General features: G+C 43.5%; 4 protein-coding genes across 8 annotated transcripts in view; 2 read left to right on the top strand and 2 right to left on the bottom strand.

Annotated features, from left to right (window-relative positions):
* Window positions 1-7,066, top strand: part of sos2 (son of sevenless homolog 2 (Drosophila)) — a 33,175-nt gene extending 26,109 nt beyond the window's left edge. For 2 of the 3 annotated variants that reach the window (XM_047327206.1, XM_035610986.2), the window contains 7 exons: window positions 972-1,089; window positions 1,215-1,387; window positions 1,534-1,650; window positions 2,683-2,947; window positions 3,063-3,104; window positions 3,215-3,342; window positions 3,644-7,066. In XM_047327206.1, the coding sequence (XP_047183162.1) occupies window positions 972-1,089; window positions 1,215-1,387; window positions 1,534-1,650; window positions 2,683-2,947; window positions 3,063-3,104; window positions 3,215-3,342; window positions 3,644-4,150 (1,350 nt within the window). In that variant the 3' untranslated portion in view covers window positions 4,151-7,066. The remainder of the gene's footprint in view (window positions 1-971; window positions 1,090-1,214; window positions 1,388-1,533; window positions 1,651-2,682; window positions 2,948-3,062; window positions 3,105-3,214; window positions 3,343-3,643) is intronic. The other variant, XM_035610987.2, reaches the window with a different exon arrangement.
* Window positions 6,429-16,636, bottom strand: LOC118286509. 2 transcript variants are annotated; one of them, XM_035611000.2, is made up of 15 exons: window positions 16,441-16,636; window positions 15,970-16,078; window positions 15,460-15,504; window positions 15,090-15,254; window positions 14,778-14,878; window positions 14,101-14,249; window positions 13,015-13,135; window positions 12,668-12,806; window positions 12,470-12,574; window positions 12,278-12,367; window positions 11,829-11,968; window positions 10,940-11,059; window positions 9,649-10,357; window positions 8,227-8,330; window positions 6,429-8,150 (listed from the first exon to the last, which is right to left on the bottom strand). In XM_035611000.2, exons 3-15 carry the CDS (start codon window positions 15,499-15,501, stop codon window positions 8,060-8,062), a joined length of 2,076 nt encoding a protein of 691 aa, XP_035466893.2. In that variant the 5' UTR covers window positions 15,502-15,504; window positions 15,970-16,078; window positions 16,441-16,636; the 3' UTR covers window positions 6,429-8,059. The 2 variants fall into 2 exon arrangements, with proteins under 2 accessions (XP_035466893.2, XP_035466894.2); XM_035611001.2 differs by having other exon boundaries at window positions 10,940-11,056.
* A 599-nt stretch (window positions 16,637-17,235) lies between these two features.
* Window positions 17,236-20,365, top strand: cdkn3 (cyclin-dependent kinase inhibitor 3). Of its 2 annotated transcripts, none has more exons than XM_035611008.2 (8): window positions 17,236-17,346; window positions 18,280-18,376; window positions 18,508-18,563; window positions 18,665-18,709; window positions 19,021-19,243; window positions 19,653-19,684; window positions 19,825-19,928; window positions 20,101-20,365. In XM_035611008.2, the coding sequence occupies exons 1-8, from the start codon at window positions 17,337-17,339 to the stop codon at window positions 20,188-20,190; spliced, it is 657 nt and encodes a 218-aa protein (XP_035466901.1). In that variant the 5' UTR covers window positions 17,236-17,336; the 3' UTR covers window positions 20,191-20,365. The 2 variants fall into 2 exon arrangements, with proteins under 2 accessions (XP_035466901.1, XP_035466902.1); XM_035611009.2 differs by lacking the exon at window positions 17,236-17,346 and adding an exon at window positions 17,371-17,983.
* Window positions 20,366-20,833: 468 nt separating this feature from the next.
* On the bottom strand, window positions 20,834-27,410 carry cnih1 (cornichon family AMPA receptor auxiliary protein 1). The gene is made up of 5 exons (XM_035611013.2): window positions 27,200-27,410; window positions 25,824-25,892; window positions 22,976-23,088; window positions 22,701-22,844; window positions 20,834-22,294 (listed from the first exon to the last, which is right to left on the bottom strand). The coding sequence occupies exons 1-5, from the start codon at window positions 27,278-27,280 to the stop codon at window positions 22,267-22,269; spliced, it is 435 nt and encodes a 144-aa protein (XP_035466906.1). The 5' UTR covers window positions 27,281-27,410; the 3' UTR covers window positions 20,834-22,266.
* Between the last annotated feature and the right edge of the window lie 110 nt (window positions 27,411-27,520).

Genomic DNA, 27,520 nt, shown 5'->3' with positions numbered 1-27,520 from the left:
ATGAAATTAAGATTAAATGGAGAGACAACTTTGCTATTTATAGACCCTTGCTAACTGTTGGGCAAAAAAATGGAAGAACTCGAGGACAGTTCATGTTTTATCCCTCTTTGACACACGTCAAGTACCGCTGGACTGATGAAACTAAGTCAGACACCACTCAAGTCTTAAGAATGTCCTAAAATAGCCACTGTACCGAGCAGCGTGGACTACAACCTTTAATCTACAACCAAGTCCAGTTGCTCCTCAATCAACACCTTTGGGAGAACTATGACCTGGATGAACAGAAATCTCCACACACATTTATTTTTACATTGTTTACATAAATCTTTGGCCGAAGATGATTTTTTTACAGGTACAGTTTTACAGATAATTTTGTTGTGAATATAAGTGGCGTATTTTGTTGAAGGTGAAAGGTTAAAGTCAGGTGATGAACAAATTCATTAACATTCACACTGTGTTAAGATAAGAGAGATAAGATAAGGGGAAATTGACTTGTTACAGCAGCAGAGTATCACAAAAAATAGCTCAAATTTACAATAAAAAATACAGGGAAAAAACTATTAAAAAAAGCTACATACATTTATGCAGAGTGCAAAGTTGACCTTGAATTTCTGGGGGGGAAATCATATAGCTTTAATATTTCTTCACTGTGAATCAAAGTGTTGACTGTGACAACTGATTCAAAGTTTTTAGACAAGAATTAAATAATATAGAGAGCAAATATGCAAAACGCAGACTCTGCTCTGATTCTAAATGTGACTCTGATCAGATGTTGTATAACACAGAAGCCCCGAGGGCGAAGACTTCATAATCCGTATGGTGCCGATGTCTTTTTTCAGAAACCTCTGCTGTTTGTCACGTTGACGTGCGTTTCGCTTCTGTTGAGCGGTTCAGTCTCAAGCCGAACCTAATTCATCGGGACTTTTTTTCTTTCCTCCCTCCTCCTCCTCCTCCTCCTCCTCTGCCCACAGGCAATACCAGAGAGGAAAAAGAAAATTCTGGAAGAAGCTGTGGAACTGAGCCAAGACCATTTTAAGAAATACTTGGCTAAACTCAAGTCAATAAACCCACCCTGTGTGCCTTTCTTTGGTAAGTCATCTACAGCTTGGCTACACTACAAAGTCTGAAAATAGTTACACTCGTATATAAATGTCTTCTGTGGTTCCTGTATATTTTGAGTCCATTATTTATTGTTTTGCTGTTTAAATTTCCAGGTATCTATCTGACCAACATCCTGAAGACGGAGGAAGGCAACCCGGACTTCCTCAAGCGCCACGGCAAGGAGCTGATCAACTTCAGCAAGCGGAGGAAAGTGGCCGAAATCACGGGAGAGATCCAGCAGTATCAGAACCAGCCGTACTGTCTGAAGGTGGAGCACGACATCAGGGTGAGCGTTCCATTCGCGTTATTTTGTCTTATTAACTAGTTCTTTCACGCAAATACTGGAAGACCAGAAATGTCCGCAAACCATGTGCGTGCTTTCCTATACTTCTCAGTCCGATTCTGACCTCGCGACTTGTCTTTCCCACTCAGAGGTTCTTTGAGAACCTGAACCCGATGGGCAACAGGAGTGAGAAGGAGTTTTCCGACTACCTGTTCAAAACGTCTATGGACATCGAGCCACGGAACTGCAAGCAGGCTCCCCGATTCGTAAGTGTGTTTGTAAGACTATTGCGGCAGTGAGTGTTTTTAGTCCCCAAACATAGACTTACTTTAGAAAACCATTATCTTGATCGTCAGTGAGGAGGAAAATCAACCACTTTTGGACACTTCTTTAAAAATTTGGCCATTTTGATGACATGGATTTTAGTCGTAGCTTAAATAAAGATAGCATCTGAAGACTAGACTAGACTTACTTTAAAAGCCTCCAAGAAGAAGCCGACTGAAAAATATTAAAGCTTCTGTTACTACAGTTAAACTACATTAAGTGATGGTGGTAAAATTTATGTTTTCAGTAGTTTCAAAAGTAAATATACATAAAAATTACAGCTGTTTTATAGATTACATTAATTTTGCTGACGCTTTTGTCCAAAGCGACTTTTAAAATAATCGATTTTTGATTCATATCAAAGTTCGGCAGGTAGCATTAAGGCCCACACTGGATTTTTTGTTTTTGTTTTTGCCATGCCCTGACCCGGGAATCGAACCCCGACCTTCTGTACCAAAGTCAGCGGCGTAACCCACCTTAGATTTCTGCTGCCTCCTCAGTAAAATGGAGGTAAAAAATGCATTGAAAAGTTATGTGTAACAAGATTCAACAACAACATCTTTTTTTCTTTCTTTCCAAAGTCAATATCACTGGCTCTGATCAGTTTTCACAGGGACTGTTTCTTTGGTTTAAAAAATAAAACGTAGCTCCGAGGGACAATTTCGGTGACAGATTTTATTTCATACCAAGTTTCCACTGGTGTCTTGTGCACAGAGATGCGGATAAAAAAAAACAAAGGGGAAAAAAAATCAAATTACATTTGGGGGGGGGAGTAGGGTGAGTCTGCAGAATACTCTCTCACCACGTCATCCGCTGCAGTGTCAACAATTTGTCCCCAAAGACTTTTAGTCGTGTTTTGGAGGCAAGATATTAGTTTTTTATTTAAGAGAAACATTTGAATTAAGCTGCAGTAAGTAGTTTGTTCTCAGAGAAAGAGTTGTCATTGTTGAAGTCTTTTTCTTTTGCTCCTGCAGCCCAGGAAGACCATATACAACCTGAAATCCCCGGGGATCCGGCCTGTGCGAACGTCTACCTCGGGCACCCTGAAGGGCCACCCCGTCGCCCTGGAGAGGGAGCCCCCACACAAGATCACCTTCCGCAGCATCGCCGAGACCGAGCCAGAGACGCCGGCGTCGGCGTCGGTGCCAACCTCCCCCAACACGCCCACGCCGCCGCAGTCGGCCTCCTCTGACATCAGCTCGGTCTTCATGGAGCACGACCTCAGCAGCTCCTACGGCGGTGAGTTCAGGCGACAGCGACCAAAATCCTGCCATTGTTCAGTTTCTGGAATATCAGACTTAATATTGTGTTTTTTGTTGGTGAAATTCTTCATCTTCCTTTCTGATCTTTACAGGTAGTAACTCCATATTTGCTCCAGCTCCTCTGCCGCCTTCAAGTGAGTGTGGGAGTTTTTGTTTTAGTTTTTTTTATATATATTTCATGCTTACAGAAATTTCTTACTCGTCGAGCAGGACACTGTTTTTGATCCTATTTAAACTCACTTAGTGAGTCGCTTTTTCCATTTCCCAGAGTTCCATTCAGTCTCCTGCGGCAGCCTCCACCAGCTCGGAGAGGAGCTGCTCAAGCCGCCGCCTCTACCGCCGCGAAGGAAAGATGCGATCTCTGAAGCCAAAGTAAGAGCAGAGAGCGTCGCTTATTGACATTAAGCATATAATAAAACAGGAGTGTCTCTGCTATCAGTAAATACAAGATTGCAATCCCTCCACCTATATGTTGTTTCACCCTAAAACTTGCATTCCCATCTCCATCTGATAGATATTGTTAAATTGTGTTTTTTGTGAAGATGTGACTCGAAATGTCAAGTTTTGGCCTGATCCACTGATCCACACTGTATCGTGAACTTATGTTTCGTTATACTTAAAGCTTGATTTGACCCGGTTCTGATTCTGAGACGTCTGTGTCTCTGTGTTTCAGCTGAGCTCCAGGTCCGACAGCCCTCCAGCGATTCCTCCCCGCCTGCCCCCACCTCTTCCCCGGAACCAGCCTCGCCCGCCAGTCTACAACGGGCCCCCCATGGATGGCCCCCTGCCGAGCCCGCCCCCGCCGCCACCCCGGGACCCCCTGCCCGACACGCCTCCGCCAGTACCCCAGCGGCCGCCGGAGATCTTCATCAACTACCCGCCCCTGCAGCCTTCCCCCGTGGGCCGATACCACTGGGACTTCAGCAGCATCCCCAGCTCCCCGAACACGCCGCCCAGCACGCCATCGCCGCGCATCCCCCGGCGGAGCTGTCCCCTGAGCGCCAGCCAGAACAGCCTCTGCCCTCTGCCCATCTCCATCACCGCGCCGCCCGTCCCGCCGCGCCACAACTCCAACCCGCAGCTCCCCAAACTCCCACCAAAGACATACAAAAGGGAGCTGCTTCCGCCACCGCCGCTACAGGGCCTCTCGTTGGTGGAGAACGCCGACAGCATCCAGTGAGGTCTGCTCTGTTATATACATATATATATATATATTTTTTTTTTTACACCAAGAGGTGGCCCTGACATGCAATCCTCAAAAACTGTCACCTTGGAACTTACGACACAGTAAACTCCCGAGCTACTGATCGGAAAAGAAACACTGCGCCACATACTGTTAACTCCACGCCACCCCGCCTCCTCTGCATCGAACCCGTCACACCCCCGCTGTGCCTCTCAGGTGATCAGTAGCTCCGCCTTCATCAGAAAGAAAAAAACCCTCTGTGCCAATGAGAAACCCACACCGGTGTGCCAGCTAATAAACAACAAGGAGTCGGGTGTTTTGTGTCTGTCTCTTCTGTTCCGGAGCGAGAACGTTTGTTCCTCTTAACTTGACCCCCAACGTCCCACTCCTCCATCACCCGGGAGGGGTGAACGCCGGGGACTTTGTAGCCTTAACTGTCATGCTTTGTTCCTTTTGGGCATTGACGTCATCTGGAGTTCCGCTGCAGCTCTCAGATTTTTACGACCTCTCTCTCTCCTTGACGATCGACGCAGACACAGCAGTAGCTCTTCTCGCGGCGGGTGGGCGAGCAGCCGACGTCTCCACTGACTTGTGTTTCCTACTAACTGAAAAACAAACAGTTGCCAAAGTCTTATTTTATGCAGGGGGATAAGGGATTTCCTTTTTTTTTCTTTTCTTTTTTTTTTTTTAACAAATATGTGACAGTAACAGAAACACACACAAACAGGAGGCGACACTGAACACCCCCCCCCCCCCCCCCCCCCCCGTAACTCAACTGTACACTGTGACTGTATAGACGCGAGTCAAACTCTCTTGATTGTTTGTTTTTTTCCTCCGCAGCCACAAAACGTTGCCTTTACAAAAAGCGGTGACCTCTGACCCCCCAGGGGGCTCTCACCGGTCCTCCTCGGGCCCCCGAGAGCCAAGAAACACTCCATTTGCACATCAAGCTTGGGCAAAGTCAGCAGGGGTTGTGGTTGTTTTTGTTGTTGTTGTTGTTCTGCCACGATATATCAAACAGCACCGATCCAGGACAACCAGAGAAAATACATTTTCCTCTCTCTCTCTCTCTCTCTCTCTCTCTCTCTCTCTCTCTCTCTCTCTCTCTCTCTCTCCAGCAGCTCTTTTTGAGAAAAAAAACAGCTGATGTCTTAACCGTTACAGACGTGCGCCGCTGTCTGACACTGTGCTCTTCCCCCCCCCCCAAAAAGCCCTCATGACCAACCTATTTTTTTTCTTCATTGGTATTCAAACTCAGCACTGGAAGCTAACCTCTCCACCAAAGCTGAGTGGGCCCCCCCCAGTGGCTGCACCAAATACCTTCTTTCTTTTTTTTTTTTTATTAAAAAAATAAATAAAAACAATAAAAGCCCCATGAGAAAAAAAAGAGGAACTCTTTAAACCCAACCTCTTCTTGTTCATCTTTCCCTCCCTCTCCCTCTTTTCTTTTTTTTTTTCTTTGCTTGAAACGGTTTTTGTTTCACTTCAGAAAAGACTGAAATAACCCCCGCGTCGCGCTCGGATGTGCCTTTTTATTTTTTCTGTTTTCTACTTGACAGAAATAAGCAAAGATGGTGTCTAAAAAAAAATGCTCAAAAAAAAAAATAAAGTTGCCTATGTAATGTTTTAGAACAAAGCTACACTATGAAATTGTACATGTTTGTGGATACTGTGTATATATAACATGTATACACTAACTAAATAATTTGTATAAAATGACAAGTTTTTTTTTTCTCCTCCTCCTCATCCTCCCCCCTCTGTTGTATTGTATCCTCATCCGCATCTGTTCAGTCAAATATTGCCTAATAATCCAATGCTGCTACAGTCGGATAGAAGAAAAAAAACATAAAAACAACTTAAAAAAAAACAAAAGAAGAAAAAAAACACAGGTCACTGTCACTAACTTTACTTACAGACAATCTCCAGTTGAACCACTGGGAGTATTAACTGAGGAAAGCCATTTTTTCTCTCCCCCCCGGCTCCGCCCCCCCCCCCCCCCCCCTGTTTTAAAGCAATGAGAAGAAGAAGAAAAGAGACAGTTCGATATGCCGAGCACTTAACTTAGACGTGTGCTTCACTTTGTACGTCCTTACTAATTGCCTTTTTTTCCCTCTTTTTTCAAAAGACTTTTTAATGCAAAGTAACAACTCATCAAACACAAGAGGTTTGGAATGGTATTAAAAGTTGCAGTTGAATATATGTAAAAAAAAAAAAAAAAAAAGAAAGACGTATATTCGATTTGCAAAGTATTTGAGCGTATAGTTAAGAATTGGACTTTTAGTTTTTTTTGTTTTGCTTTTTGTTTTGTTTTTCCTGAGAAACACACTTTGTGCACTTTAGGCTGTACTGTTGACGAGCCGCGGTTGTCATAGGTCGTGTTTGTAAATGCGAGTCGGTCCTGTGCAGCCGTCAAACTCACTTTCTACGTTGGATCGGGGGCAAGGAAAGACGGGAGTTTCCGCCACCTCTTCTTCGAGCCCCCCTCCATGTTTTGTTTGACAAAAAGTAAAGAGGCAGAAACCCCCCGAGGACGTCTGATGACCACAAGCTGGATCTCAGCAGATTTATAAAAAAAAAAAAAAAATGGAAATCACTCGTGCCCTTTTTCTTTTTTTTATCCCTCTCTCCTCACTTTGTCGTCGCAGGATTTTCTGTCCTGTTTTTCCCAAGTCAGTATTGTTGGGGGTCAATTTTGCCAAGTTCTTTTATTATTTTTTTTGTTTGTTTGTTTGTTCCTTGTTTATTATTTTTTAAAGCCCCAACAGATGAGCAGATTGTTTTTTCCCCCTCCGGTGGCACTGTAAACAGCTTGATCCAGCAGTCGGTTTATTTGATGGTATGTGGCCTTTTAACTGCTTTGTATTAATGGTCTTGATGAGATTAATAAATCACCCAGTCTTATTTTGTACTGAACTACTCATTTCTCTTGGGGTTTTCTTTTAGTTCCCTGCAGCCTAAAGACCGAGGATTTAAAGGACCACTTGACACTTTTGTGAAAATATCATACACCTTTTTTTTTTTTTTTTTTGCTTATCTCATGCTGCCTTCATGTGCAGGTCGTAAGATCCGAATTCGACAATGTCACGTTCAAGGGATTTATTGAAAAATTCTGAAATGGCTGATGTAATAACTTTGCGGCCGCACTAGAAAACTGTAGTCCGTCTGTTATGGATAGAATGATAAATAGCATTGGTCTATATCGAGTGAAGTTTAAATAGATTACAGATTAAAATGTATGTACACAAGCAACAGCTGATACTTGTTGCACTGTTAAAAAATACTAATCATCCGTTACTGAATCTATCATCTTCTGGTTGTGGTTCATCCCCAACTCTGGGATAATCAAAATAATCTTTCCCCAGCCGCAATTACGATTTGAGGGGGCGTTTGTGTGTCGGCAAGTCGTGTTTACCATAATTCCGATAGCACATGAAGGCAGCATGAGCTTAGCATAAACTCTGTGAACAGCAAAAGTCAAAATATTTTTTTTAAAAATCGAATGCTTAAACCTTTTTAAAAGTAAGATTTCCTTTTTTTTTTATTTAGACATGTTGATATCGTCTTAGCTCCAGTTAAGGAAATGTGCTGGTCTGCAATATTAAAAAGGTATTTTTTTTGGTATTTGTAGACTAATAATATCCACATCCTTCGTGTCAAAGTTTTATCCCGAAGAACCAAACAGCCGAACAAAGAACTCTGCACGTTTAAGGTTTATCAGCAAATCAAACAAAAATTCCCTTTTTTTCTTTCAGTGACTTTTCATTCATGCATTATTCTTTGTGTCGTGGAAAAGACGAGAAAAACTCCTCAGTCACACATTTTGTCGTAACTTAAAGAGGCGTGTGTGCAACAGTGTTTTGTGTTTTAGTGTTTAGTCCTCGTGTCTCTTGAGGAGGACGCCGGGGGTCAAACGGTGCTGCAGGGCCCCTCGCTGTCCTCGCTGTCGTCCCACAGCGTCGCCGCCGTGGGGTTCCCGCGCTGCTGAGCCGGACCTGGTCTGAAGAGAGAGAGGTAATAGTGCCATTACTGTATCTACACACTGAATAGTTCAGCCTGATGAGGATTTACCGTACCTCAGGTTTTCTCTGCTCGGGTTGAAATTGTGAAAGTTCTGCCTCGTCGGAGCCTGGATGGGTACGAAGCCTTGTCTGTTTTCTTTCTCTGGAGCCGAGTCGACCTGAAGCCACGAAGAACAGAGAGAGAGAGAGAGTTTCACAGAGTTAATGAACGGAAGATTGACGGAGAGATGTCAGGAAATGATGGCACCCAAGGATTTAAGATGGGATAATTATGTGGTTTCTGGAGATAGAGAAGATGAACAACGTTCTGCCTCAGGTTAGGAGGACCTTCTCCTTGTTTCTCATAACTTCACCAGTCGTGGTTTGTACCACACACACACACACACACACACACACACACACACACACACACACACACACAGAAGTGAAAACCGTGTGTCAGAAATTAACTCTATAACAAAAAACACAGTGGAGGAACCTTGGCCAGGCTGCATTGAGGGAAGTGTAGGGTCCAGAGTTTTTGACCATTCTTATTAAAATGTGTCTCTTCTGAGTCACCGAGCTGTTTCCTCCTGTTCTAATCTATAACTCTGTTGTATATAATACTGCGTATTTTGAATCTGATTGACATGAAAAGAGTAGTACATCTACAAACCACAGTAGGTATGTAGATTTATATGGTCACAGCATCTAACAAACTGTTTTGATGGCTTTTTAGGTTTAATTTTTTTTGATCATTTTCCTATTTATTTTCTTATATGAAATATAAAAATCTGGCAAATCTATCCCCTGATCATTACGAAACACTGATCGTTTTCTTTTATCACAGTGTTGTTGCGCTAGTTCGACACTGGAGGGAACCAAAGTGAAAATTTCTACATTTCGAAAAAAAAAAAAATGTGCTTCTAGATTGAATTTTATTCATCCAATTTTTTTTGTGACATGTTTAGTTACATCTGTACAAGACAGATATTATTTAATTCAGAATTTTTTATTTCATTTATAAAGGCCGGTCAGAGAGGAGCTGATAAGTATTCTGTCAATTCTTTTGATAATCGACAAATTGTTTTGGTCATTTTTTTACTTTTTAAGCAAAAAAGGGCCAGAAATTTGCTGGTTCCTGTTTCTAAAATCGGAGGATTTTATGTTTTAGTGGTTGTATACTGGTGGTATACTGGATATCTTTAGGTTTTCCACTGTTGGTCGAATAGAATAAAACACCCGACTACATCGTCCTCGGCCTGTGATACACTAAAATGTTTTATAGACCAAATGATAATGGAAATAATTGGGTGCTGAAACTAAATGTGAGCCATATCGAAAGATCTATAGGACAGTTGTAATGTGATAAAATATTCTCTATGTCTGTTCTATGGTGTGTTTTCAGGCAGAGAAGTGAGGAGAGCATTGCAACCTCCTGCTCTGGACCAGTTGGGATACAACCCTGTGTTTGTGTGTGATGGGGAACAGCAACACCTGTTTGGACGGGTCGTCCCAGATGGGCCTGAAGGCACTTTTCAGGTGTGGAGGCGGCGAGCCTCTCCTGACGCTGACCAGCCTCTTCCCGTGGGACGACCCCGCCGCGGTCCTCAGAGGAGGGTGAGGGGTCGATCTGGGGATCTGCCACCTCAGACACACAGTTCTCTCCCTGGGAGACGACTGCTGCTGCTGCTGCTGCTGCTGCTGGTGACTGTACGATGGCTTTAACAGCACCGGCACCTGGCTGTCCTCCTCCTCCTCCTCCTCCTCCTCCTCATCCTCCTCATCCTCTTCATCCTCCCCGCTGTTGCTGCCCGGCGTGTCCCTGCGCAGGGTGCCGTCGGGGCTGCAGGAGGTGACGGAGGAGAAGTCGAAGGCCGAGGTGTCGTCCGGGTCGGTCTCACCGTCCTCCAGGCTGCGGCCCTCCAGGCTGCGGCCCTCCAGGGCTGCGTCCAGCTCGGTGGTGCCTCTGCCCGTGGGCTGGCTGAAGGTGCCCTGGCCCGAGTCGCTGTTCTCCCCCCGTCCCGCGGCGTCCGGCGTGAGGAGGGAGCGGCAGCAGCAGCTGGCGTGTCCACAGTCCCGGGCCGGCTGGCGGCCTCGTTCGCAGCCCTTCCTCCTCCTCACCGGGCTGCAGGACCAGCACTCCACACGCATCCCGTGGTGGACGTCCACGCCGTTCGTGAGGCGGGCGGCGTGTTGCTTGTCTCTGAGGGACGGAGGACAGTGGACATATGAGGCTTCTTCTTTTTCTAATATGAATACTTACATTTTTTTTGCACAGTGCTTCCCGCAAAAGGCAGATTAACACCACGTGGTTAGACATTATTGCTTCATTTACTGGAAATTGTCTGCACACCAACGTGAGTCACGACTCCACGAGGATGATGAGGATGATGATGATGATGGGGATTAACACTTCCCACCCCGAAGCACAAAGCCAGTTGCATGCCTACTGCTTTACACTTCACCGAAATCAAACCGTGACGCACAACTTCCCGCTGTCTTTTGCGACGTAGAACAAAATGGTAACTGTTTACCATTTACCATAACGTTTCAGATGTTTTTGTGGATGCTGAAACTTCCCACCAGCACGGACTTTGAGCAACAGGCCTTGTTGTCTGTTCATCACACACAACAATAAAAGCACATAAATTAAACCAAACGATGCTCAAGTCTATAATCATGTTGTACTGAAATTAAGGGATAATAAAAGTTGCTTCGAAAGCAGGGACTAAAAAACTTTGAACGGCTGCTGTACGGTCCGCGTCCAGCAGAGGGCGACACTCACCTGTGAGCAGCAGAGCTGGACTCGTCTCTTGCTCCCTGAGACTCTCTGCTCTGTTCATCTCTGCTGCAGCAGTTTGCAGACTCAGAGGATGAAGCACCGGCCACAGCTTCAGAGCAGCTGCTGTTCAGACAAAGGGATGAATAAGATCATTATTATTATTATTATTATTATTATTATTATTATTATTATTATTATTCATTGTCTACACTTAGATTTATCTCATGAGTTAATAACAGTTTGAATAAGCTCTGTGTATGGGTCATCTTTATTTTATCGGAGGTCAATTTACAGCTTTCCAAATTCAACAAGACAGACATTCACGTATCGTTGCATATGGCAATTTGCAGAAAAATGCCCTAATTTTTCTTGACGTCATTTTAAAGTTCTCTACAGATTTTATTCTATCAACCCGTAAGGCTTTTGAATGAGGACCTGAGAAAAACTTCAGTCAAATTCTGTTTGCAAATTCCCAAGTTATGGCCATTCAAAACATTTTTTTTTTTACTCATATTGGTACTGTATCCATTGACCTTTAAAGGTCAAATGTGGTAGATGACGTCAGAATCATTTTTTCTGCAAGAAGATGACGTCATGGTTCAAATCAGATGTAAGAATATCCAACGCCATCTCTCCCATCACCATTCGTCGGTTGATTCATGAGATACATAAGATAATATATTTTTGGAATATTTGGCCCTGGTGACCTGGACCTTTGACCTTGGTCACCCAAAATGTACAAGCGTGCGGAAAAATACCTTTATTCAATGGTATATTAACTTTCATTAAGAACCGTTCGGGAGTCAAACATTGTAGAAGCACAGACAGACACGCCCCAAAAGAAATACTTCAAGTAAGAACATATCGGCCGCGTAAGCAGTGATGCTCTGACCTTTGACCTCCTCCCTCTCCCCATCGGACGTCCTCCTCCAGGATCACATGACAGCGAGACAGAGTCCCCCTCAGCGCTCGCTCGGTGCCCAGGAGGAGGCTGCAGTCGGGATGCTCCTTACCCGTCCACTGCAGCAAGCTCTGCCCGCAAGGAGCGAGGTGTGAAAAATGTCATCGATAAGGAAGAAATGAACTGCATGTGTTTTTGTCCTTCAATATCTCAGTTACAGTTTCTAAAGCTGCCAAAATAAAAGCGTTTGTAGACATTTTAATGAATTTAAAAGTTTGGCCTACAAACATCAACATTATTTTCTGGTCTGAATCGTTTTTTGTTTTTCAGATGTCCGGCCCTGAGCTCAGCCTCCTCCTCCTCCTCCTCCTCCTCCTCCTCCTCCTCCTCCTCCTCCTCAGCTTCAGGGTGAGTGTGTTGTCGCAGACCGGGAGACTCACCTGGATGTGAGTCAGGTAGCTGTGTATCCGAGAGACGGGCGCCAGCAGCAGGGAGAGCAGCTTCATCTCCTCCGTCTCCGTGTGGCCGCCCTGCGGGACGAGGAGGCAACGACCCATCGATCCATCAGCGCGTCAGGTCTCGCGGGGACTTAACAAGTGAGTCGTTTCTGTCAATGCTGTCGCGTGAAATACCTGCACTTTGTGGCCTTTCTCCATTTGATTGAGACGGTTGAACTCCAGCGAGAGGAAGGACGCCAGGGTCGTCGTGTATCCGAGGTACATGTCTGAAAACGCTGTCTGGAGGACACAGATCGGGACGAATATGAGCTCCCACGTTCCGTGGGACTGAAATATATACATACATATATATTTTCAAATGAATCCACTCACGTCATTTTGGCCGATCAGCTGCACCAGGATGTCTCCGACCAGAGACTTCCAGTGTTCGGCCGACAGTCGCTCCTGCAGCGTGTTTCTGAAGAGAAGGTGTCGCTGTAACAGCTGCTCCACAAACTTCTGATACGTCTGACTGAAGGGGAGAAGAACATATCTCGCGTTATACAGCAAAACAGAGCAGGAGGACGTTTTCTCCTTTGTGCGAGCAGAAGGAAAACGTTGACACATGCAAGAAAAAGACAAGTTTGCTGTCATTTTCTACCCTTTCTTTTTTAGCTGCAGGAGGACAAACTAAGTTCTAGTTACAGTCTGATTAGTCGTGGGATCTGTTCATCACTTACTACGGCTCCACGGTCATCTGGTGAGCGGGCGGCGTCTTGTATTTGTCGTAGAGCTGGTTCAAGGTGGAGACGTACTCCCACTCCGAGTGCAGCAGCTGCATCGCCACCTGATGTCGAGCGTCTGCACAGAGAAGAGCTCACGTTCAGCGACGCGGGCCTTTTCACCCGCAACGTTCCTGTATTCAAATGTCCTCCGTTCATGACTCAGCTCTCCGTCCAGTCTGATGGGGACTGAAATGAAAGACCATCGTCCACTAACTTCACCTTGAAACAAGGGCTTTTTAACAGTGACTGTTTGAGTCTGTAAGCGCACGTCTTGGTGAGCATCTGTCGATCAGACAGCTCAAGGGAGGAGGTTTCCTTTTTTTTTACTTTCTATTATCTCTAGATGAAGTTCAAGTTTGTGTTTGTTGAGTGATGTTGATTCTCAATGTTCAAGGGTTGATGCAACACTTCTTCTTCTGCCTACTGCAAAACAAAGGAAGAAGAAGGAAACCACTGCATATCTCTGATGTTATTCCCATGACATCATCTCCAGCTTGCTCCTGGTGTTCCGCATCTGTTTGAGGATCATGCACGATCATACGTTTTGGTTTTCCTCTGTTTAAAATGCGTGTGGGGGGAATGGCTACGATCGAAAGCAGCAAATGTAATAATAAATAAATATGACGTGCAAGAAGGTTCTGGGTTTCGAATCCCGGTTCGAACCAACCAGGGCCTTTCTGTGTGGAGTTTGCATGTTTCTCCCCGTGTATGCGTGGGTTCTCTCCGGGTTCTCCGGCTTCCTCCCACAGTCCAGAGACATGCAGAATGGGGTCAGGTTCATTGGAGACTGTAAATTGACCGTAGGTGTGAATGTGAGAGTGAATGGTTGTCCGTCTCTGTATGTGGCCCTGTGATAGGCTGGCGACCTGTCCAGGGTGAACCCCGCCTCTCGCCCAATGTTAGCTGGGATTGGCTCCAGCCCCCCCGTGACCCTTAAATGGATAAAGCGGTGGACGATGGATGGATGGATGGATGGATGGATATGCTCTCTATGGAATCACAACTATTGTAGCAACAGGCCACGAATACCGTGTGGCTCACCTGTGCCCTCGCTCAGTCCTGCCTTGAGCCCCTGCAGGAAGCAGTGCAGCAGCAGCTTCCCCCGGGACAAACAGGCGACAGGCGGAGTCGACGAACACTCGCACTCACGTCGACTCCGTCCAGCGGTCGCCTCCGCTGCTGCCTCACGGCTGCACACAACAGTGGACAGATGTGGCAACGTGTCAGTTCTGCACGTCTCTGTTGTTACATGCAAAATATGTGTCGTCTATCATCCCAGCCTTCATCTTGTATTCTATCTTTGCAGGCTTGTGGGACAGTATCATGTTCAAATCCACAATTCATTTCCCGTCGTTTTGTCTTTTTACTTTTCCTTAAACTTTTGGGCTCTTATTATGTCACAGAAGCTGCCAATCGCCTGCACTGTGATCTTATTTTTTTTTTATATATATATATATAAATGATAATACCAAGGTATCATAATCACATACAATGAAAATGTGGCATTCAACACTGTTAATGCAATTTGAAAACTTATTCTGAAATGTGTATTAATATCAGACTGGTCTTTGCTGTGTGTCTATGTGTCTATGTGTGTGTGTGTGTGTGTGTGTGTGTGTGTGTGTGTGAGTGTGTGTGAGTGTGTGTGTGTGTGTGTGTGTGTGTGTGTGTGTGTGTGCGTGTGTGCGCGTGCCTGTGAGCGTGCCTGTGAGCTTTACCTTTTTCTGTGTTTTGACGTGGAGCTCTTTCCGTCCTGCTGAGCTTTCTGTGTGTTACTGTGCAGCTGCACGATGTGACACTGCATCACACCGAGCTCTTCCTGTTAAAATGACAAAAAGCACTGAGAGTAAACTTTTTGCAACTAAATAAGCGTCATGGTTTTAATATGTGAGTCACATCTCTCAGGGACGTACAGTTGTGTCCTGAGAGGAGTCCCTGCGCTCAGAGGTTGAATATTCATCCCAGCAGTGTCTTGTTCTTTCAATTGTTTGTGTTGCTGTTTATGTATTGTATCATTTGTGGAGTCTCACCCTCAGCGACTCGACCAGCGCCTCCAGGCGGAGAGCCTTCTTCTGGCAGCTCCTCCGGTTCTCCTCCAGCTCCTCCCTGAGGAACGTGTCTCCATGTTGGATCTGACTGAGCTCCATCAGGGCGCTGGTGAAGCCCGTCTTCAGCTCCGACACCATGCATTGTAACTTGAGGAGGAACATGTGCACGTCAGGGATTTTAGATTCATCCACAAGACAGGACAGCAGCAAATTGGTTTGTTTTTTGTTTTTTTTTGGAGTTAGCAGGATCATCGAATCGATGAATGTGTGCCTCTTATTGTCCATCTGCTGCAAATAATAAGAGTGACCTGTGTCTTTAAGAAAAGCAGATAAGGGAGTGGGTTCAGAATACCTTGGAGATCTCGGAGACGAGCTCGGCCTCTTGGGGCTTCATGACCTGAGCAGAGAGACACACACAAAAACAAGCATGTTTGCAAACACTCGGTGATTAATGTTCTCCAACTGTGCAGCAAATGTGCCGTATAGGATTTCCTCCAGCTGTAGGAAACTGTGAAGAGAAGAAAATTAAGAGGGAGAAAAGCAAGTTCTCTAGCACCGTTCAGATATGGATTGAGTTACAGACGAGGTTGAAGATGCACAATGGGAACAAAGCAGAGAGTTCCACCTGTTGTTCCTCTCAGTAACATGAATCCTGAACCCGTTTATTAACCAAAAAGCTTCGCAGAGATTCTACAAAAACAGACAAAAACTAAATCTCTGCATGGAGTTTGATTTGACTTGTTCTGGTTTTCTTTAAGCACATAATTCTTCTGTCCACACTTTACACACCACAGCTTATGTACGAGTTTTAAATGAACATGTTCCAACAGTGACTGTGGTTCTTGTGTGTTCGTGGTCCTACCTGCTCAGATGTTGCCCCTGCCAGCAGCCCCCTCTGCTGAGGAAGTGTCGAGCCAGCCAAGAGCTCTCAGCCCTGCAGGGGAAATGGCTGCAGGAGCCAAGATCCCTCCCTATAAGTGTGCCGACAGAAGGACAAGGCACGGATCAGCAAAAAAAAAAAGATCCACTGCAAAATACAATATGCTGTGTATTTAAAAACTGTAAATAAACCAAGTAAAGTCGAAATAGATGGATTGCAGCTCGGTTGGGTTCATTTTAAACCACTTCACGAAACAAAATATGTAGAAATCACTTCTTTCTTTTTTTTACTGTAGGTTGCACAACTGAGATTTACATGTTGCAGCTACCTAAAGGCATCTTTTTATATATTTCCACACCTGAAGAAGAAGAAGAAGAAGAAGAAGAAGAAGAAGAACCAAAGACCTGACTGCTCAGACAGATGATGTAAAAGGAAGCCACACAATGAACTCACCTCAATCACAGCTCTTCAGGATTCCTCCTCCCAGACATTTTGAAAGATGCAGTGAATTTTTTAAAATCCTTAATATTCTCCTGTTGTTTTTTTTTACTCTTCAGTCATCTGCAGCGTTTGGAGGCAGTTGGGTCTGGTGGTGTCTCCTCTGTGTTCTGCTCTGTGCAGACAGCAGATGTCCTGCACGACGCTCAGTGAGCAGAGCAGCTCTGTGATTTACTGAGGGAGTCAGGTCCATGTTAATGTCCTAAAGGAAGTATGTTTTATAAATTTAAATTGTGTTTCAATATGAATATTTTTTCCGGTGCTTATGTGGTTTTTTTTTGTACACATGCTCATATATTGCAATATTGTGAAATATTGTGAGTGATTTCCCATGAAACATTAATAAGATGTAAGAAAAAAATTAAAGAGCTTTAATGTTGTATGACAAAATAAATAATAATTTAAAATAATTCATTATATATATAAATGTAAGTAGGCCAACTTCAGTAAAATTTTGAGGTACTTGTACTGAATTTGAGCAATTCCATTTTATAACATTTTATACTTATTATAATGCATTATTTGTTTTGTGTGTTTTGTTTTGTTTTCACTGCTGATCTCTTGTTATTGTTATAATTCAGTTTAATTTTTTTTATTCTGTTACTTCTTTATTTGTGTTTATTTATGAAGATAGCTGTATTGTTTACCATCATTTTATAAAAAAAATAACACATAAACTTAACTCCGCCCATGTGAATTCACTCCGGAAGGTAAATCGAGCCCACGCACACACGGCTGCGTTATTTCGCAGAGGGGCGTGGCCAAGAGCCAATCGTCGAATGTGATTGGCTGCTCGCCGAGTTTTCAAATCGAAGCGGACGGAGCTGTCACAACATGCAGCGGAGGAGCAGATGGTGACTGGTGAGAAACAATGACAACGACGTGGATTTTTACTGTTTATTCAGGCGCATATATACATTTCTGTTGTATTATGATGTTGTACATTCTTTTGTAAATACTGGTTGAGTTCAGATAAAACTACCTTGGCTTCGTTCAGACCGATGAGCCGCGCAGCTAACGTTAGCTGTGTCATGGTGTAAGTGTGTGTTAGCCATTAGCCCACAGAGCAGAAATACACTATTAGGATCTAAATCTATTAAATAAGTTCCAGGAGTGATATTTATCATGACTCATTAACTCACAGTGGCTTCAGACAGTATTCAGACCCACGTTTTGTTGTATTTTTAATTTTAAAAAAGGATAAAATTGCCTATTTTTGTTGTTGTTGTTTTTTTGCTTTTGAGTGACGTCAGACTCTCCCTCTTGTGTTGGTCAGGTACTTCCTGTTTGCTTTAATGATCCTTCAGGTTGGTCTGGGAACTCGATTGGCAAATTAGACCTGATTGGACAAAGTTTAAAAAGACACACACACGTGTCTGTGTGTGTACACAAGGTCCCACAGGTCCAACTGCATTTTTTTTTCAGGACAAAAACAAAGTTTCTTGAAGTAACAGGAAGTCGCTGTGGACATTTTGGCGAGGCACAGATCCGGACAAGGGTATTACAAATAAAAACATTTTGAAAGATTTGAGTGTTCCCAGGAGGAGCACGGCCGCCACAGTAAGTTTGGAGACACCAGGACTCTTCCTGATCCGTCTCGCAGGGCGTCAGTTGTTCCTCTGTGGAGATGAGAGAAGACGGCTGCTGCTCACAGACGCTTCCCCAGTCCGACAGCTTGAGAGCGTCCGTCAGGAAGAACGAGATAAACCGCCCCACTGTCCAGTTGTGGAAAGCTTGTGGAGCGACTCTACACTGAATTACAATATTGTTCCTTTTTTTTCTCCTTCCCAACAGTGTTTCAGACTGAAGCCATGAGGACGAGTGAGTTTGACTCGTCATCTGAGGACGAGGAGATCGGAGCGGAGCAGCTGACTCCCTTCCACGTCTCCTGGTATGTTTTTAGGAGTTTTGTTTTTAGTCTTGAACAAAATGTGTGTGTGGTTTTTTCATTCAGGATCAAAAGAGTTCTGTCAGATTGTCATTAAACTGTGTGATGTTTATATTTTATATTTTGTCTTTAAGGTTACCTCTGTCCATCGTGGAGTGCTCACAGTTTCTTGGGATTTGTGCACTACCAGGTGAAGCTGCAGTTTATCATTTGACACTTGTTGCCCTTGTTATTTCTCATGTTGTTGTTTTATATCATCTCGATGTAAAAGTGTCCTTCCTCTGACTTCAGGTTGCAAATACAAAGAGATCCGCCGGAGTCTGCAAAGAGACGTCGGTAAGATGAACTGGATCCTTCCTGTTGTTCAAAAAACAACTTTTGATCAAAAGAGCACTTACATGTATTTTCATAAATTGATAGATGTAAGACAGTGAGTCCTCTTCTTTTCTGAAAATGAACCTTGAGTTTAGAAAGTTGTAAGTTTAAAACAAAAAACAAAAAGAAGTGGGCCAGAGGTCAACCTGCACGTGCCATATATTTCTGTACCTCTTTTTTTTTTTTTAGACCTGTCTCGGGTAATTTTAAGAAATATAGATTCTATCTTTTGAGAGCTATTATAAATGTTTGCCTGCGTCTCTCGTCACCAGAGGAGCTCCAGAACCAGGGCGTGCAGGACGTGTTCGTTTTCTGCACCCGAGGGGAACTGAACAAGTACAGGGTTCCCTCGCTGCTGGAGGTCTACCGGCAGCGAGGCTTCACCGTTCACCACGCGCCCTTCCCAGACGGAGACGCTCCCGAGCTGAGGCAGTGCTGCCAGATCCTGGAGGAGCTGCAGGTCGGCCTGGACAACAGCAGGAGGACGCTGATCCAGTGAGTGGAACCAGTGTCAAACGTACAGATTATTTCACAATTACTGGTATATATTCCTCTTTGCTCGGGGTAAAAACGGAACAGAAAATGGCCTCTGACGCTTGATTTATTCTAGCAGACAGTTTCATAAGGGAAGTCATGCTCTGTCTCGATTGTTTGCCTCCAACAAGAGAGGAAGAACATGAACACTGCTGTCCAGATTCACCAAATATATTAATACTGGTAAAAGCCAATAAAACCTTTTGTCTTATTTATTGTAATATTCTAGGTATTTTGTTACTTGTAAATTTTTGGATTAAGTCCCCGAGAGTCCTACACAACCACAAGACAGTAATCTACAGTATTTTCACAGTTCTACGCATTAGCTGTGGATTTAATTTGGAATTTCATGTTTTGTCTCCCCCTTCAGCTGTTATGGAGGCCTGGGACGCTCTGGATTAAGTAAGAATTTTCTATTTACAATTTTCTACATAGTCATGTTTTAGTTTGACATTTTTGTAAAAAAAAACAAAGAAAGGCTTAATCCTCTCTGTGGGTGTTCTGTCTCTGACCACACGACTGTCGTGTTTTCTCCCGTTCAGTCGCCGCCTGTCTGCTGCTCCAGCTCTCCTCCACAATGACGGCGAACAAAGCCATCGAGATCCTCAGGGAGCACCGAGGAGGCGGAGCGATACAGACGGTGAAGGTGAGCGGTTGCTTCTCTTCCTCTCAGCGGCCAAACGTGAATAAAATTGCCCACGTCGAACAGGTTTCGTGATTCCTAAATGAAACTGTAAATTCATTGACTGTATTTGTTGTATTTGGTGCTTAAAAAAAATCTGTAGCAAACTAATGATTCAAGTCTACTTTTCCCACAGCAATACAACTTCCTCCACGAGTTTCGGGAGAGGTTCGCAGCGTACCAGGAGAGCAGAGAGGTTTCCACAGAGCGCTCCGTGTCCCGGTGATCGACGCTTTACACGTGGGAAATATCGATCTCTTAAAAACGTGTTTTGTCCGGTGACTTGTCTTTTGATTATTGGTGATAAAATTCTCTCTTGTGGCTGCACCTTAACAGAATAGTCTTTAATTTATTGCTTTTTCTTCCTCATAATGGAATAAAGACTTGAATGAAGAAATGCTGTTTCAAGTCTGTGTTGGCAGTGAGTTCATAATATGACGTCACATGTGGAGGTTTCTTTTATGAAATGTTGACAATATCAAATGAGTTCACCTGCTGCAGCGATGGAGCTGTGAATGCAGCAGGACTGATTCAAAAAGATTTTCTCAACCACACGAATCACATCATAAAAGCAGCGATATTGAACTCTGATTATTAATCATGAGTCAAGGGAGATTTAATGAAAGAAATGTCCAACACACTAATCTGATAATATATATACATTAAGTTTGTAATGTTTTACAGAGGAAAAAAAGAAAGTTTATATTTGATCTTATAGAATTCTTCCCTAATATAAATAATTTTAAGCACCATGAAGTTTAAATGTGTCCCGTGGCACAAAATCATGACGTCCACTAGATAAAACAATTTTAAAAAAATGCATTTCTCATTTTTTGTTCTAATTTTGTCTAAAATAATATTCCAGTCCATTTTTAAAGAGTGGGATAGATTTATTTAGATTCAAATAAACTCAAGTTGTCATTACCTAGATGTGACACAATGGGATCTAATACATAAAAAATGTCATTTTATGTGACAGATGATCATCCCCCTTTCCCTGATAAAACTTTCACATTTAAAAAAATGGTAATAAATACTCTAGTATTATTTTGGAAAAATTAGCCTCGACTCTAAAGACAAAAAATCACTTTCCAGATTTTTTTATGAATCCTGAAATGAGCAACACTGAGGAGGAGTGTTTGATAATCCTGGAGATAAAAAAACAAAACAAATCAAATTTGGAGTTGTTTTTCTAACAAGGTGGAATATTTGGTGTTGAAATAAAACAAAATGCACAATGACAAACAGATAAGGAGTTTTGACAAGGTACATTCAACAGTATGGCACATCAGCAGCAGCTTCAGACCAAAAGAACAAACGCAGAAAGCAGAGAATTTAAGAATTGTCGCTTCCTAATGCTGAAAAAGGATTCTTGTACTGTTGAGTCCACCTTTATGATTTATCGACGCCTTGTGGCGGCGGGAGGAGGTGATTCTACACAAACACGGGTCGCACACACGTTTGCTTTCTACTGTGGATTCACACATAAAAACATCACCGTTTATTTATTCATCAGCAGGGGGTTACATGACGTCACGTGATAGATGGGGTCTGAAGTATGGAAACGACACATCAGACGGTCGGAAAACTGATGTCGTGACAACCAAACTACGATTGTCGCTGTGCAACACGTTTCTCTAAGTGATAATAACCCATGCACGCACGTCAGCCCCTCGCTGTTTTAAGACCTTATGTGTCCGTGAGCAAGAGCAGGAGTCTCGTTTGCACTTTGCTATTTCGTTATAGTGATGGTGATGAATCACGTGGCAGGCAGACATTTTGCCTTTAACACCCAGAATCTAATTTAGCAGGAAAAAAGCTAACGCAAATTGAGAGACACAGCTCAGACTCTCGGAGAAGTTCACACCTGAAAAATTAAGTCTGCCTAACTTTGTAAACACTCAAAAGTTGGGAACCAAGATGAAAACAAACTTTATTTTAGATCCCCAAGTATCAAAAAAATCACCACACAATTAAAAGAAAACCAAAAAAAAGTTGTCCACTCAGGTTTAGTCCATATTTTCCATAAAATTTCAACTAGAATGTAATGAAAAAGAACGCTGCGACCAAGATATTCCTCTTAAAAACGGGGCTAAATGTTTTGACCGAAATGACACTGCGCTGTGTGTGTGTGTGTGTGTGTGGGGGGGGAAGGATGGGGTTTGAGAGTTCGTCCGCTTGAAATGGCGTCTTAAGTAGCTGAGCGGTGGGTCTTCTCCAGCAGGTCCAGTGTTCCAGCACTAAGGTCGTAGCGTCTGGTCGTCTACTGTACATGCAGGTCCGCTTCCTTCCATCGTCCGGTTTAAGAGCTCACCAGCACATAGATCATCCTGTGAGAAATAGACATTCATACGTTTTATTAAAACGGGGGCAAATGTGACCTTAATCATGGCAACAGTTAAAGGGACATTTTGGAAAATGTACGATGGAATCGTTGGACAAAAAACCAGGCTAGCTGTTTCCCCCTGTTTATCGTCTTTATGCTAAGCTAACCAGCTGCTGGCTGAGACTAATGGTATCGATCTTCTCATCCAACTCTGGGAAAGAAAGTGATTTTTCCAATTCGCCACAATGTCTAACTATTCCTTAAATGAAAAAATATTTCGCACGGATCAGTGTAGCCAGGCCATTTTCATCTTACTGAAAATCTCTCCCATCATCACAAATTGGACATGCACCAGGTGATGCACATATCCTGTATAAATTCTAGTACAAGACATTAAAATAAAGACGTACCCATAGAGATAGTAGAAGAAGGAAAGGAGATAGAACGCCAGTTTGCACCAGCCCTCTTTTTGACAGTACGCCAGAATGTCGGCATTCATGATGGTTGTTGGGTCGTAGAGTCCAGGGCTGCTCATCACCGGTCTGCTCATGTACCTGCACCACAGTGAAGTGACAGAGGTGGCTTAAGGGACGCGTTCACATGCACCTTGTTTGCTTTGTGTACCGTGTTGATGGACCAAACACTATGGATGGATGGATGGATTCCTCACTGTCAGGACACTCACCTCCACACATGATACGCCAGCAGCGGTGTGTTGAGACAGAGCGTGAGCCACTCGGCCGCACAGAAGAACATCACACAGAAGAAGAAATGGATGAGATACTCTGGAAGCACCAGCTGCAGAGAGAAATTGGACGAAATGTCAGAATCACCGTCGGGAAAAACTCCTTACTCGTTCTCACCAGCCTGAATTACCGCTTTAGTGACTGTAATATAAAGGGCAAATATTCTTCGGCTGTCCACACAAAATACTTATTTACCAAGTGTGGAGCCGCAGGTAATAAATACAGTGAGCTGTAAGAATTTAAAGCAGAACGAGACAATACAGCATCGAGCTACACTCTCACTGGCACTGAGGCCATTTTATAAAAGAGAAAATGGAGCTATTTAAAGAACCAGAAATCTAAAAACTGCAGGCAGCTCCATGGGGAGTTCAGCAAAGGAGTGAAATACTAACTCAAGTAGTACGCTTGTGCAAACACTTAACTATACATTTTATGTTTACATGTTTTTAACCTGCTGTCAGGCCAAACTTCATGTTTTATGACATACACTATATATAATAAATATGCACAAACATGTCAGTGAGGTATCGTGCTGTAGGAGAGAAATTCAAAAACTGCTCAGTCAAGCACTGATTTGATAAAATGTGTAACAAAACCAGGGTGAAAAATTAAACACATGCCACCTGCAAAATTTTGATGGGTTTGAAAATGACCCCCACTCATGTGTCTTTTAATGAGCTGCCGTTGTGAGGCTTAGTCACTATGTATCCTTTATTGTTTTGATTGTATTATATCCCCTATTGTATCCTCCGTCTGATATGGCAACATAATGAACCGTACAACTAGATCATGTAAAATGTTTTAACCTTTACCACAAACTTATGACTGTGGTAAATCCTGTTTAGTGGCTGGTTGAATTCATGGAGGTTAGTTAATTAATTTCCCACCCTGCTTATATGTCATGCATCATCAAGTCTGGCCACAAGTGAAAAGACAGAAACCCATCGGGGACAAACTCGCAGAAGAATGTTTGGAGAATGTTTGTGCATCTCAACATCGACATCTCTTGCAAGCGAGGGGCGAGCGTACACGTCGTCACGCTCCCTGACAGACGGACTGGGGGGGACGAGACCATGCTGTGAGTGCTAGCAGTGTCGATGCAGCAGCAGCCTGCCTCAGGTTGAACTGGTGCGGGGTTCAGGGGGGCAGATGGAGGCACCACATGGAAGCCATGCATTGGGAGAGGTGTGTGTGGGGGGGGGGGGGGGGGGACCAACAGCCCACAGATGGAAAGGTGAGGGGCATGTAGAAAGAGGAGGGGGGGCACTGTGAAATCCTGCACTGTGCTGCCAAATACAAAAAAAACGATCATAGCACAAAAAAACCCAAAATTAAATTGCCACCTGAGCTGAGTGTTCCACACGCAAAACGACTAGAGAAGTCAAAACAGCAGATCGCACAGTCAAGTGGATCGCAGATTAGATTCGGAGGAATGCTCCGATTGCTTTTCACTAAACAAACTCCTCCCACTGGTGAAATTACGGACCAATCGGCGGCCGCGATTATTGCTGAGCTGGAGTGTGTTGGGATTCTGCGGCCATCTGCTCTGAACACCGCAGGTGATGGGTGTAGGGTTAGAGCCAACACTGAGCTCACACACAGCTAGTTTAGCTTAGCGCTGCTAATCGCTGGATCGAACAGCAAGAAAAGTCAACGATCAGGTGACGCGTTAAGAAACGTTTCTTATAAGAGCGCTGGGATATAAAATCTATTTCCTCCAACACCTCGAACAACAGCTGAAAGTATCCACTTTGCTACAAAATCAAATTACCCGATTTCTATACTGTAAGCTCTGTCAGTGGGTCAGTGACAGTGTATAGGCCTGGTGTCATGTGACTGTCGTCTCAACCTCAAGACCTGTGTTTCTCAGTTTACTGGGATTTTACTGTTCCAGTAACAAAAAACACTATGCAAACAAAGGGTAGGTTGTAATATATATCATGCATTTTTTTGAGCATTTGCAAGTCTTTTCAGTTAACAGCTATACTTTATCAATAATCAATAACAATGGATATTCCATCTACTAGTATTACTACTTCATATTCTAATGCTTCTTACAGGCACCATGGCCTCACAAACCTTAAATATTTGACAGAAAGCTAATTCTGATATATATAATAAATGCTTGAATTTAAAAGTGGCACTTTGAGGGTGGCAGAATAGAGAGAATAACTAATATTCTTGAAATCCATAACATCCAAAAATGGTCAGAAAAAAATAAGATAAATCAGGGCAATTACAAAGAAAATCTACAACAGGAAAGTAGAGACGCTGGGGCGCAGGTGGCACGCCGTCTAATCCCGAGTTGAACTCTGGCCTTAGAATCTGAGATTAGTTAACTGAAAAGACGTTTGCAAACACTTCCCCGTGCAAAATGACAAGACTGCGGACTGAGTTGAACTGAGCATTCTAAAAAGATTGGTACAAACCTTCAATGCAATTTTGATTCTTTTAATCTTTTTGACCTTTTCAATTGTCTTTTTTTTGCCGTTAACAAAGTGTAAAAAAACAAAATCAACAACAAATAAAAAAAACAAAACAGCAGATTAGGGGAAAAAAACAAAACAACAAAAAGGCGTTAGAGTTTTGACAGCTGACAAGATCACTGAATTCACAACAGGCAGGTTATTTAGCAAAACAGTGCAGAGAAATGACAAGATAAGGCGGATCAAATCTAAAATAAAAAAACTAAAACAAATTAAATATCGTATCCAGAGCGTATCTGCATGCGGTCAAAGAGGCCAGGGGGGAGGAGGTGTGTGTCAGGTGTGGCGCGGGGTCACTTACCGGATTTAAAGTGTTACACTGATCTATAGGATTCTTGTAGTCGGTCTTCAGCTCGTCGAATGCTATTATCTGGAGGAAGAAGAGGCAACAATGAACTTCATATAAAATGTACGTTTTAAATGCAATTTGACATCGGGCAGCTCTGAACACAAGAGTGATGTACGTGCGTGTTGTACTAAATGTGCAGCATTCTTTATATTAAAATGAAGCATGTTCAAAATGCCATATACTTATTGCAAAATGTTGCCATACAGAAAACACCCTCTGTTATCGTTATGGATATCTGGGTTAATTTTACTGTATTTTATTTTTTTGTTAATAATTTAGTCTAATATTGGAAAATATATATTTTTTTAAATGCCCAGAAAATCCATAACAATATTGATATCTTCATCCTTCTTTTTTTTTGCTATGACAAAGTCACAAATCTATTATTCAGGTGAAAATAAACAGCATTTCCTCATATTTAAGAAGGTTTCAATACTTTAAGTTTGGTATTTTTACTTGACTAATGACTAAATGTTCTAGTAATCAACATTGTTTTTTTAGGTTCATTTCCATAATAGATTTATTAACCACAGATTTTTTCAGCACCACTGACAAAGCACGACACTCTTTGCATGACGTCAACTGTTTTTGTTTATTTTTTAAATTACCTTTATGCTAAGCTAGCAAGGTTTCACCAATTACACGTGTTAATTGTCTGTCCCCAGATTTATTTCTGGAATATTTTAATAAGTGAATTATTAATTGTCATGTGTCAAAATTAAACCAAAACGACTCACGGACATAAACTAAAAAGTTTACAATCTGCGACACAATGTTGACACCGAAGCTAAAGCTAAAGCTAACACTGGTACTGGCGGAGATCGAGCTAACGGGTGACAACAGCATCGCTGACGTTTGTCCCTCCACGGTCTCCGGTTAACGTTCGTTAGCTTGGTCGGCTAACTAGCCAACGAGCTACTTAGCTGAACAATGCTAATTTGACAAGCTAAGCGTGGACATGGACGTTTACTGTGACCGGACAGCGGCTCACAACAAGGGCAACAACGGCAACAGACAACGAGGAACACGGCGTTAAAAAAGGTGCTTCCGTGTTTAAAGTGCTATGGTTAGCTGCTTAGCCACTGACAGGGTGTGTTCCATTCATTCTCCAGAACGACTGGTTAAAGTTTACATGGCACGGGGCGCACAGCTCGGCTCTACGGAGCTCCATTGCCGGGCGTCCCATCCGGACAGTGTGCAGATCGGCGCTGCCGGAGCTGGCCTACAGTTAGCTACCCCCGTCACCGGAGCCCCCCTCCCCTCCCCTCGCTCCTCCAGCTACAGGCCGACGGTCTCGGGTCGACAGTTGTCTACACGCGTGTACTTACGTGCCAGATAGCGAAGAAGATAAGCGCCGCCGTGAGCAGCAGAGCAAGCATATAACAAAAGGCCGCGAATGTGAACGCCATTTTTTCTCTCTCTTCCTCTCCCCCACGTCCGGTTCTGTCTGCTGGTTCGTGGCTCGACTGGCGGATGATGCAGCAGCAGCTCGGCGACCGATTTCACGTTCGTCGGTGTCTTCTTCTTCTTCTTCTTCTTCTTCTTCAGCGCGTGTTTATCTCGCTGGCGTCATTGTTGTTACATTACTGCCACCTGCTGGACAGATTCACGCACTTCATCCTTCCAAAATTAGCACTTTCTTGAGTTTT

Source organism: Scophthalmus maximus, chromosome 15, assembly GCF_022379125.1.
Source record: "Scophthalmus maximus strain ysfricsl-2021 chromosome 15, ASM2237912v1, whole genome shotgun sequence".
In the NCBI taxonomy this organism is placed as follows: Eukaryota; Metazoa; Chordata; class Actinopteri; order Pleuronectiformes; family Scophthalmidae; genus Scophthalmus; species Scophthalmus maximus.
This window is presented reverse-complemented; position numbering and strand designations above follow the sequence as displayed.